Here is a 12,097-nt window from a genome sequence, read left to right as displayed (position 1 = left end):
TTAAACTTCTTAGGTGTGAATTAAGAATGGTCTGTCCTTTGGAAAACGTCTACTGTGATTGGTAGATGTAAGAATTTAGGGGAGGTGACATAGGAGAAAATTCCCCTTAAAAGGAATTCAGAAAGGGAGATGAAGACATACACATTCAGATTCAGGATTGAGCTGGTGGAGTCAGCTGAGATGAAGCTGGCCTGGTGTCACAAGAATCCTTGCTTGGACAGATCTTGTGGTGAGTGATTAAGGACTGACTGATCTTTCTCTTAGGGCTTAGGCCTGGGCCGGCCTATCCTTTTCTCATTATTCCCCTTTTCTCTCTCTCTCCTTTTCTTTAATTCCTCATTTGTATGAATTTAAATCTCTATAAAACCCAGTTGACTTGGGTATATTTCATAATTGGGAATATTTCCCTGGCAACCACCTTATATTTGATTTAAAACAAGACACTGTCTTGAAACCATATTTTCTGCAGTCACATTTTTAACAACCACTCTTTTATCTACTACAATTTATGTCTTCCACTATTTTAATCATTACAAGACACTATTTGCTGTTTCCAGATGACTTATCTTGCTTTTTAAGTTCTTTTCCCAATTGTATTCAGCCTCTCTTAATTATGTTTTGAATTGTATTTTGAGTTCTTCGAAAGACTGTGTCCAATTCACTGGAGTTTCCCCTTGGTGTTCCTTGATTCTCCTGTTACATTTGCTATTGTGCATTGCCTGGATAGAAACTGTCGATTGTAATTTCTTTTTTCTTTTTCTGTTGTTTGCTCATATTTGCCCCTTCTTTCCCCCCTGTAGTTGCCTGCACTCTTGCTCCTCTCATTATGTGTTGGATCTGTGGGTTTGGGCTTTTCTGTCAACCTTCACCCTTGGAGCTTAGCAAGGCACTGTGGAGGAAGGGTGTTGGAGCTTGAGCTTCCCTACCCTCTGAAGGCTTGATTAGATTAAGCCCAGGGGAGTTGAACTTGCAGAGCTGGATGTGCCCTGAGGCCAAAACCTTGAGAAGGTGGGGGAGGGGGGGGAGGTCCACAATATGAAGTGTCTCCACTGTGACTAAGGCTGCCTGCTCTGCACTTCTTCTCCAACTGCTTCCCCACTTCCTGTGTTCAAAGCCCTGAGCATGGCACCATTTGCCCACAAGGTAATCCCTCCAAACGAGCACCGTTGCCCACCCTGAGGTTCTAGCCACCGATGGAGGCTCAGCGTTCTAGGTGGGGGAGGGATCTTGGGACCTTCCTTCTTCCTTCCCCTTAAACCCAAGTACTCTTGAATTCAGGCTTTTTGGGGGCATACCTTTTAAGTTGAGTCCAGCAGGTGGGTTCCTTAGCTCTGTCCTGTTGTTAGGTTTGGTTTTCAGTCCCCTAAGAGCATTTGGTTTTTAATCGGTAAGGAAGGGTTTTCAGAAGTCTGAACTTTCACTGCCTCTACACTGCCATCTTGACTGCACCTCCCCTGGTGTATTCTTAAGTCATGTCCCAATCTTACTTTTCTTTTTCAAAAATTACTATTTTAGAGGGCAGCTGGGTATCAGTGGTTGCGAGCCAGGCCTAGAGATGGGAGGTTCTAGGTTCAAATCTGACCTCAAACACTTTCCAGCTGTGTGACCCTAGGCAAGTCACTTAACCCCCATTGCCTAGCCCTTACCACTCTTCTGCCTTGGAGCCAATATACAGTATTGACTCCAAGATGGAAGGTAAGGGTTTTAAAAAATTACTATTTTATTTCATAAAAGAATATACATATTAAATTCCAAGACTTATTTTTTCATATGGAATAGGGAACACTGAAAAGTCAAGGGAACCCAAAAAGTGTTGGAATGGCTACACTGACTGACTTCTGAGGGCTTTCCTTGCTCCCACATACTTGGGAAAAAGAATAAGATTCCCAAAGGAAAAATGGGAGGTCAGAACTGAGGAGCTGACAGTCTAGCCAGCTTGGACATTTTAGAACCATGTCACATTTTGTGTTAGATGCTTAGAATAGCAGTTCAAACGGGTCATCTTTGATCCCAACCAGGGTTATTCTTACTCAAAAAGTCAAACCCTTTGGTGGTAACAATGGGAGATGCTGGGAATGACTTCATTTCCAGTTTGATTTTTCCTAAAAGAATCTGGTTTGAAATCCTGTATCCCCCTAGCTGTGCAACCTGGGCAAGTCACTAAACTCCATCTGCTTACCCCCTTGCCTTTCTGTCTTGCAAGTCTTTACTAGCCCAGAAAGTAAAGGTTAAAAGAAAGAAATGGGTGCCTGCTCCTCTACGGATCAATCTGACTTGAATCTTCAGCCATGTCCCATTGTAGGTCTTTTTTAGGCCAAGAAAACAAATAGCATCACTGTCATCTCTTCCAGGTGCCTTGGAAGGTGCTTATCCAGACAGCCTGTTGTCAGCAACTCGATCACAGAAAAGGATGGCCCATAACAAAGGCCATTTGGAGGCGTCATGCCTGATGCCTGAGGAGGCAAAGACCCTGGTTTTGCAGACAGCTACTTCTGAAATTGTGAAAGCCTGCTCTGGTTCACCTACCTCATTACCTCCCAGGAATCAGAAATGGCTCTTACTCCTCACTGAGGACTGCTTTGGAAAGGGGAGGGTGGAGGATTCCGTGCCCATCCACTTGGCCCATACCTGCCATCCACAAGGGGGACACGGTTGGGAAAGATCCCGAGCCTCTTTCTGCATTTCCAAGCAGTTCTGTAGCACACAAACACAGAAAAACAGACTGCAGGCGACTGTCATTCCTAACGAACACAGGTCGGTCCGGCCAACTGATAGAGGACAAAGAACCTGTCCACACAGTTCCATCGCTGCAGCCCTGGTGGTGCTGAATCTGCTCTCCACTACCCAGAATGCACCTCAAGGTCCCCTGTAACGTCTGGCAAAGAGAAGGTACAAAATCGACAAGGAAATCTGTCCTTGTAGAACACTGGAGTGTCCCATACCAAAGAGAATAGTGGGGAGGCCAGAGATGATGACAACATTAAATAACAAAGACTATGTTAAAAAAGGGAGAAAGCATTTTAATTTGAATCAAGTATACATACATTTCACAGTGGTGTGTGTTGTGTATAGATAGAGCTCTCTCTGGATTGAGGTGGTGATCGGTACAGTCATGTTGTAGTTCTACTGTTCTCCTTTCCAAAATGGCGCCTTCAAAGGGTGTGGCATACAGTCCAGCCAACCTAAGCACCTTCCCTCAGACATGGCCAATGATTAGCAAATCTCTTTGTAAAAGTATCGAAAAAAAAAAGCACGGGTGCTCACGAGCTTGGGACACCAGCCAAGCCTGCCTTAAACTCTGGCTTAGGAGGAAACGTTCCCTCTCACCTCCTTCAGCCAACTCACGATTTAAGGAGTGGCTCCTGGTGCTTCCCTCAAAGGGACTGACTTCATCACTATTTCTCCATGTTTTCTAGCTACACATAGGTGCACGTCCAAGTCCTTCTTTTAAAAAAACAACAAAAACAGCCTCCCCTTCTTAGTCTCCATTCTAAGGCAGCGGAGCAGGAAGGGCGAGGTGATGGGGGTGAAGTGACTTGCCCAAGGCCACCTCGCTGGAAAGTGTCGGAGGCCCTGTTTGCACCCAGGTCTTCCCAGTTTCAGACCTGGCACTGCTTACCCACCCCCCCAGCTTCATCTTGTAGTAATTCCCCTAAGGTCACAGGATGAGTCGCCACCTCCAAACAAAGGTGTGGAGTCTGGAGAGGGCTGGCAGAACCCTTTCACCACAATTAGTAAACGCAACAGGGTCCGCTCTACGGATTGGTGACTTAATACAATTCTAGGAATTTCTCAGACAGGAAGACTGGAGGACTCTTTTATGTTCCAAAGCAGGGGAAAAGCCAGCTGAACTGCAGAGGCCAATGTTCGGGGGGCTGGAGGGAGGAGGAAGAACCACACCCTTCCAAAGGCTCCCAGAAGGCAAAGGTCAGAAGCCTGAAGACTGTCATCTCAATCCAAGTCTATTACCATCATGACTACCCATATCAGTGAACTCTGTACTGCTGAACAGCACCCACCCAAAGGGAAAGTGTCCACCCCAAGCAGGGCTGGCTCAGTTCTGGGGCACATGGGAGCCCCCCCAAATTCAGAGAAAATCTGGCAGGGAGGATTTAGAGCTCAGATTCCTCACCTACATAAATGAAGTCCAGAAAGGGAGGTGAGTGGACCACGGCCACGAGGAGCAAATAACCCAAACCAGGAGTGAAGTCTGACTCTTCTGAATCCAAATCCACGGTCCTTCCTTTCATCAGCCCAGTCCCACTCCAGCCCTATGGCTCTGAATGTAACTAGGGATGAAGCAAAGTCTTCTTGGATACCCCAGAGATACAACATTGTAAATCAGGATTTCATTCCAAGTATTCAAAGCTTAGTCTGAAAACACTGAAAAAAAGAGGTCCAGGAGATGGATTTTTAAATACTCACTATAACGGGTGGTTTTATGGACTGACCAGTTAACACAGCTCTGTAGCTCATTATAGAGATGGTCTTCTACAGTGCTTCAGAAGTTTTCACACTAAGAAATCCAAGCTATCAACAGCCATATGAAAAAAAGTTCCAAATCACTAATAAATTAGACAAATGCAAATTACACAACTCTGAGCTTCTATCTCACACCCATCACATTGGCCCACAAGTCACTAAACTGTGACCCAGTGACACCCCAAAGACCAAAGAGAAAAGAATACGATCTATACGTATAAAAATATTTATAGCAGCAATTTCTGTAGTAGCAAAAAAATGGGGCGTCTATCAGCTGGAAACAGGTGGACAAAGTCTAATTAATATCATGGAGCATCCATGTGCTATAATAAAAGGAAGGATGAAAGGGATGGTTTCGGGGACTCGTAGGGAGATCTGCAGGCTGCAGAGGGACGTGAGAACCATTGATGTTACTACTACAACATTCTAAACACAGACCCAAGGACACACTGCCCACATATTCTGGGTACTTGGGGCCAGTTTCACGATCCAAGACAAGCTGGAGTGAACCAGGCCACCAGCAGGTACCCAAACTCTCAGCCTGTCCCGGCGACCTTCTGTCCACAGCCAGGCGCCCAGACAGGAGAGCAGCCGGCACCAGAAGCGAACCAGAATAAGGCTTGGCAAACAGATACTGTTTTTTTATTTGGTGTCTAAAAATCTAGTCAGCGTTAGGGTTGTTGTTCTTCTTCCTCGTCCCCTCGGACTGGTTCTCATTCTGGGCGCTGGCCTTCCCCTCCACCAGCTGCTGCTTTAACCACTCCTTCTTCAGCTGCTTCAGCATGCTGGGCGTGAGGCGCCCCTGTTGCACCAGCTTCGAGGCGAGGGACCTAGAAGCCAAAGTGTCCATTATGGCATCCTCCACAGTTTTGATCTTCACCCCTTCCTGAGAGGACGGCTTAGCGGCCCCCGCCAGCTGGCCCTGCTTCCCTGCCGGGGAACTGTCCAAGTTCAACATCCGCTGGGACTCCGACATGCGGATCAGCCTGGTGATGCTGTGCACGCCCTTCTGGATGACGCCGTCGAGCTCTCTCTGGAGGTCGCGGACGAGGGTGGCATCGGGGAACATGTCCACAAAGCGGTAGCTGAAAGGAAAAAGGTATCACGCCGGGCCCGACGCTTGGCTCCACCAGACCCATCGGGTCTAGGCTGTTTGCTCTCTGCTACAAGACACCGACGAGCCGCCTTACAGAAAGCCCCGTGTCCAGGGCGTCTCTGCCTAACCGCCGGCCACCGACCGGGGGCAGGAAAAGGTCTGCCCCCCACCCCGGCATTTCCAACAGGCGTGGCCAGGGCAGCGCAGTCCGCCTCAGGGGCTCCCACCGTAAGAACAAAAGGCCCCACGTGCAGCTCGACTTGTGCTGACTCTGCTCGAGAAGACCAAAGGGCTTCCCACCGTGACAGAATCACGATGGCTCTAAAAACCAGGGCAAGGAGAGGCATTTTCCTGGCCCGTTAAGGAGCCCAAAGCGGTTTCTTCCCACAAGCCCCCTCGTCAGGACTAGAGCACAAGCATCAGGGCTTCAATCAGTACACACTTCTTTCTTGGCAGCTCCCTCCTCTCCGGGAGCTGGCATTTTAACTCCATGTGACACTGAGGATGCTAAGGGCCCGGCTGGTGCTGGAAGGCCCCCCCACATTTGGGCCTTGTCTCCGGGGGCCACCCTGGGGCCTGGACGTCTCCTGCACCTCTTCCCTTATGGCCACGGGGCTCGGGCGGCACCATGTAGGCTGTCAGCAGGCCCTGAAGGACTAAATCTCTGACGGTGAGACGGGGTCTGGGCTCGGGGAAGAGACGCAGGCAGAAAGCCACAAAGCCAGGCCTCGAGGTCGCCTCGCTCAGCCACCGACTTCGGCGACCTCAGTAAAATGGGGATGATAACGCTTGGACTGGCTGCCTCCAAGATGGGTGCGCAGCGGAAAAGGGCCGATTTTTACAGCTCTGCAGCTTGCCCCCAGCTGGCTGGGCGCTTCCTGAGCCAGCGACTTACCTCAGCCACAGGTACAGATCCAGCACGTCGTGGATGGCTTCCAGCTCCACGAGGTCTTTGATGTTCTTGGGGGCCTGTAAAGGCCACCTGGTGTAGCGGCGCAGCCAGGCAAACGTCAGCGGCTCGTTCCGACTGTACTGCCTCGCAAACTAGGAGCACAGACGAAAGCTTGGGAAGTCAAGGGGCGGAGGCCGTCCACTCCTGCGTCTGCCCTCCCCGGGCAGCACTGAGCAGCCAGACGGGACCCCACGGACCGCCCGGGCCCCCGGGCCGCCAGCGCCCTCCCACTCGGAGCCCAGGACACGAACTCTCCCCCGGGGGCGAGCGGCAGAGGGGGAAGGAGGCTCACCTGTAACAGGGAGGAGCAGACAAACGGCTGCTTCTTGTTGATGGGGGCCGTGCAGAACACGTACCTCACCCGGAGGCTCAGGGGGATGTGCTGGATGAGGTCGGCCGAGAACTTAAAGTCATCCATGTTACAGACAAAATACTGCCCGTCCACTTGGGAGAAGTCCACGAAGATATCCTGGGAGGAGAAGACGACAGATGAGAGCAGGGGAAGCTGCTGGTCCGCGCCGGGCCCGACAGCAACGCGGCAAAGCCCTCCCTCCTGTCCCCGTCCAAAGGGCCAGGCCGTAGAGTCCCGCTCGCTGCCCCCTCGGCACTCTACGAGGCAACGGCAAGGTCCAAAGCCTGGGGACGAGCGAGGGGATGAAGCCGAAGGAAGGCGAACCCCGGCGAGTTACAGGCTAATTAGAACAAACGAGGACCACCCACGCTCCGGCGCCCAGCGTTTTGGTGAGACAGAGCACAAAAAGAGGAGGAAGGGCACCTACTCACAATGAGGTTGGCCAGAGTGGTGTCGGGGAGATGGTACGCGAACATCTCAATCTGGTCAGCAGTAGGGTGAAGGCCGGCCGCCTTTACGGGGGGTGAAAAAAGAGAATTAAAGACTCGACCAAGGAACATGAGAAACCTCCTGGAGAAAAGCAAGAATCCCCCCGAAAGGACGTGCCCCAACTGGCCCCCAGAGGGCTCCCAACAGCGTGTCTGTCCCTCTCATCCAGGGATCTGCACGAGGAATGAGGCAGTTCAGAGGACAGCAGGGGCTTCCTGGCTCTTCTCACATAGCCAAGGCCTCTATCGCTCCAGCAGATCAGCAGAAAATACGTTCAAGAGCAGTTTCAAGGCTGGCCGGAGACCCTCAGCGAGGAGGCAAAGAAAGCTCAAGTCTTTAATGAACGCCCTGAAAAGGAGGCCCGGGCCAAGAGCACGGCGAGCGCAGCCCTGAAGACTAACCTCTTTAGCTCTAGCCCTCACCCACGGGCCGTGGGCACCAAGAAGGTACGACAAGCAGGAGAAAAGGGGAGTCTGAGGAGGTCAGCCAGGAAGGAGCCGAATGGTCCCTGGGCTGGGAGCCTCGTCACTCGCACCGAGTGCCCTCTCTCCTCTGCCTCAGTCCCCCATCTGGAGCAGCAAGAAGGCTGGCGGCTGGTCCCCAAGCCAGCTCTGAACCCAAGCTCCCAGGCCTGGGCGCGGGCAGCGCTGTGTAGAATGAGCCAGGGGCTGGGAGGGACGTAAAGCTGGCAGTTCTAGGGCAGCTTTTACCCACACACTTCCAAATAACTGTAATGACTGATTTACCCGCACCACTAAGAAAGAGCTCAAATGAGCTTTGACCAAGTGAACGGTCCACATTACTGACGCTCAATGGCTTCCATCCCAGGAAGCATAAAAAAAAACACACACACACACAAAAAGCCCTTACCTTCCATCTCCAAATCAAAAGGGTGATTTGGTTCCAAGGCCCAAGGGAGAGAAGGGCTAGGCAATGGAGGTTAAATGACTTGCCCAGGGTCATGTAGCTAAAAGTACCTGAGTCTAGATTTGAACCCAGGACCTCCTGTCTCTAGGCCTGGCTCTCCATCCACCCCAGTGCTCTTCTGAAATATACTTTTATCAAGTGTCCTAGCATTAGAGCAGCACATCTCACCTATCCTCCTCTCAAGGATTCAGGGTCACCCAAGTCCATCCCAAATAGCTCCAGCGAGCTGCTGGTGATAAGAGATGCTGACATGTAGCTCTTGGAGCCTCCACAGTCTCCCTCGTTTTCTCTCCTACTTTCATGCCCTCAAACTCCAGCCTCACAGTCTCCCCTTTCTAGAGAACCTGAGGGCGTAACGGTCCTTTTCTCCAACAACCCTGCGAGATACACAGTCCAACTATCATCGACACCTTTCACATACAAGGAAACTGAGGCATGGCCAGAGCCGAGAATGCCAGGTTCCCAGACCAAGGTACCCTCCAACTGGCCGGCCTGGTCTGTCTCTACAGAGCTAAAGGATGGCCAGGACCTAATCTTCTGAATGAAGGACTTGCTGGCACCACTCTGGGTCGCCGGGCTCTCCCTCCTCAAAGGCCCGAAGTGAGCAGGCTTCACGGCTCTCTGGCACTCTGGACACGCGGGAGGGCGTCTGACTACTCTCCGGGCTTCGAGGCACGCGCTCTATGGGCCGGCTTACCTCGATGGGCTCCACGGGCTTATTCAAAATCTCCTTGAGCAATTTCAAGTCTTCCGGATACATGGTGGTCACCTCCCCTTCTTTAAACTTGGAGCTGAATCGGCCGGCTCGGCCCGAGATCTGCAGAGCCTGCGAGGTGCTTATGGGCTCCATTTCTTTCTCTCCCTTCTCATTGATACTGGGCTTTATGAGAGAGTTAAAAATAATTCTTTTTATGCTCCTGCAACAAAGTCAAACAAGAGTGATCACAGAGAAATCTCAATAGTCCAGGCTGCAGCCACCATTTACAGAACGAGAAGAGACAGCCTGGGACGTCTCCTCCTTCCCTTCCCTTCCCAGAGGCAATCCTGTGAATAACGAGCCTGGAAGGGTTCTTGGTGCCAAGGCTGAGGCCAATCATTGTGGCATTTTGCAGCCTCTGAATTCAGGAATACTCCGAGAAACCTTGCACAAAGCGCGCCCCATTCCCCAGAGGGTGAGGCCCAACAAGAACATGCCAACCATGGGCCGGCTGGCTCTTTAACAGCAGGCATTCACCTCTCTCCTTGTGCCCACCCAACAGTCGAGCCAGATAAGCTCAGTTCTCCATGGCAGGAAGCCTCCTCCTGGAGGAGCCCCACTGCAGTGACTGGCCTAAGGCGAGTCAGCTTAAAAAAGGTCGGCCCCGGGGAAAGGGGGGCCCACGGCCCTCTCCCAGACCAAGTACTTACAGATTCAACCCCATGCCGATTGCATCAGTCGCCACCAGGATTTTGCACGGGTCATTAGGATCGTTAAACTTTTTTGCTTGGGCCAGTTTTGTCCCTAAACAGGGTCAGTGACAAAGCAACACTGCATGAGGCCAGGGCATCCGACCCCCCCATCACCGATCATCTCCCTCAGAGCCGTCCCCCCAGAGGTGCCCACAACCACATACCACGCCTGCTCCTCACCCTTCACGACCCACACAGGCCTCCATCTTTCCCTACCCGTCCCAAAGCCCTGGCTTTCTCCCCTTCCTGTCCCCCCATTACGAAGAGCTCTCTCTCCCCCTGCTTCTGGGGACCCCCAACCAACAGACCTAAAAAGACTCTCAGAGGCCGCCTTAGACCAGGCGGATGAAAACGCATCCCCTATTTTTAGAGCGTTTCTATGAACACTGAGGAGCCCACGGATGTGCCCCAGCCCCCGCCCCACTGATGGGATCTCACAGCCTTACCAGGGGGAAGACTGCCATAGATAACGGCCGACTCCAATCCCCGGGTCTCAATCTGACGACTCACAGAGTAAATGTCATTCTTGCTAAAACAGACGATGCAGTCCCCAGGCTGAAGATTATCTAAAGACTCGAGAGCACGATTCAGCACAGTGATGGGGGTGAGTCTCTCATAATTTTGAACCTAAAGACATAAAGCAACGTTAAAAACCATTACAACTCCCATTTTAGAATCGATACCGGGCATTGCTTCCAAGACAAAGGAGTGGTGGCAGCTAGGCAATAAGGGTTAAGGGATGCCCAGGGTCACACAGCTCGGAAATGTCTAAAGTCACATTTGAACCCAGGACCTGCCACCTCTGAGCCACCTCACTGCCCCCAATGCTCCTATTTCTGAAAGTTAACTGGAGTAAACGACAATAACAAAAACAAGCTGGCAGCCTGTACAGAAGGACTAACAAGTATTAGGTAGCGCTATTTTCATTAAGTCAACCTAAAATAATGTTGGATTGAAACAAATCTGCTCAAATCCTCTTTTGGGGACAGAATCCCTCCATTCAAAGGAAAATAGATGATCACAAGGGTCAAGAGGGATCCGATTGGGGATGGAGACTCTAAATGAACATCCTAGTGCAAACATCAACAACAGAGAAATAGGTTTTGACCGAGGACACATGTAAAACGCAGTGGAATTGTGAGTCGGCGACAGGAAGGGGTGGGGGGAGGGGAGGGGAGGAACATGATTCTTGTAGCCAAGGGAAGATGTTCTAAAAGTGCCCACTGTGAAGATTAAATGAACTCTCCCCAGCCCATTTTTAGATTTAGTCACCAGAAGCTTATACACCCCACTTACACCTGAGGTGGGGAAGGTCTGAGACCCACGTCTGCGATAGGGGGTGACGAATCAGAATCAACTAGCTGCCCCTGGGCAGTCCTAAGCAAAGCATTAGCTGTAATTGGTGCATGTCAAATGGAAGAAAGTCACAGGAAGTGACAAAAAGGAATGAACTTTAAAAATGCCAAGAACTTCCTGTGAGGGCTCTCTTCAGTCTTCGACTTGACTTTGGAGGAGCTTGGGCTTGAGATCTCAGACTGCTTTCCTTTGGACTGATACATGGTGAGTGAGAGGCTGGCTCCCTTTCCTTGGATTTTCTGAAGGGACCAGCCTCAGGAGAGGCCTCCCCTCTTGAGAGAGGCTCCCTGCATCCCCAGGTCCTCAGCTCAAGGTCAAGGCCCCTCCAGTTAAGGACTAACTAGCTCCTGCCTGGGTTGAGTATGGGCTGGAACAAAATATTTCGTGTGTAGCCTAGATCTCTTACCCTAGCTTCTCTCTGATTTTTCTTGCTTTTACTCTTTCTATATTTTATAATAAATCTCTTTGGAATTAATTAAATTCCTGGCAACCCTATTCTTAAATAATCCAGTCCACCTTTTATAACAACACCCCCCCCCCCCCATTTCTACCCCTTACACACACCAATCTGGTCCGTGACTACAACGGATGCATCTGCACTGCCAGAAGCAGCTAGCTAAAGCCGCCAACTGAAGCCTCTACAAGCTAAGCAGGGCCCGTCCTTTATGCTAGAGGGATGGTTAGGTCAGGCTGCACTCAAGGAGAATTACCCTGGTCACAGAATATCCAGGAGAGAGCAGAGGGGCAAGAGTCAGGAGGGAGGAAGGGCTGAAGGTCTAAAATAAGAAGGGCTTAGATGGGAGAAATGCCATCAGAGTAGGAAGATTCCATGTGGCCTGGCTCTATGGGTGAGGGAGAGGGAGCAGCTGGTAGGCAAGGATGGTAACAAGGCAGAGGACAACTGCTCTGGCCCTGGCCCAAGGCCCTGAGAGGTAGAAGGTAGCCTTGCCCAGGGGCACAAAGACAGGGCTCTACCCACTATACCACAGTGCCT

At 51.1% G+C, this 12,097-nt stretch overlaps 1 protein-coding gene across 3 annotated transcripts in view; it reads right to left on the bottom strand.

Annotated features, from left to right (window-relative positions):
- Nucleotides 1–2,999: 2,999 nt before the first annotated feature.
- Nucleotides 3,000–12,097, bottom strand: part of SUPV3L1 (Suv3 like RNA helicase) — a 28,093-nt gene continuing 18,995 nt past the window's right edge. For all 3 annotated transcript variants that reach the window (XM_001380587.4, XM_016427081.2, XM_056796377.1), the window contains 7 exons: nt 10,194–10,374; nt 9,706–9,799; nt 8,996–9,215; nt 7,314–7,394; nt 6,823–6,999; nt 6,474–6,622; nt 3,000–5,567 (listed from right to left, as the gene is read on the bottom strand). In XM_001380587.4, coding sequence (XP_001380624.1) covers nt 5,144–5,567; nt 6,474–6,622; nt 6,823–6,999; nt 7,314–7,394; nt 8,996–9,215; nt 9,706–9,799; nt 10,194–10,374 — 1,326 coding nt within the window. In that variant the 3' untranslated portion in view covers nt 3,000–5,143. The remainder of the gene's footprint in view (nt 5,568–6,473; nt 6,623–6,822; nt 7,000–7,313; nt 7,395–8,995; nt 9,216–9,705; nt 9,800–10,193; nt 10,375–12,097) is intronic.

The sequence above is a fragment of the Monodelphis domestica genome, chromosome 1 (assembly GCF_027887165.1).
Source record: "Monodelphis domestica isolate mMonDom1 chromosome 1, mMonDom1.pri, whole genome shotgun sequence".
Lineage (NCBI taxonomy): Eukaryota > Metazoa > Chordata > Mammalia > Didelphimorphia > Didelphidae > Monodelphis > Monodelphis domestica.
Note: the sequence above shows the minus strand (reverse complement) of the source record. Positions and strands in the feature narration are given on the sequence as shown.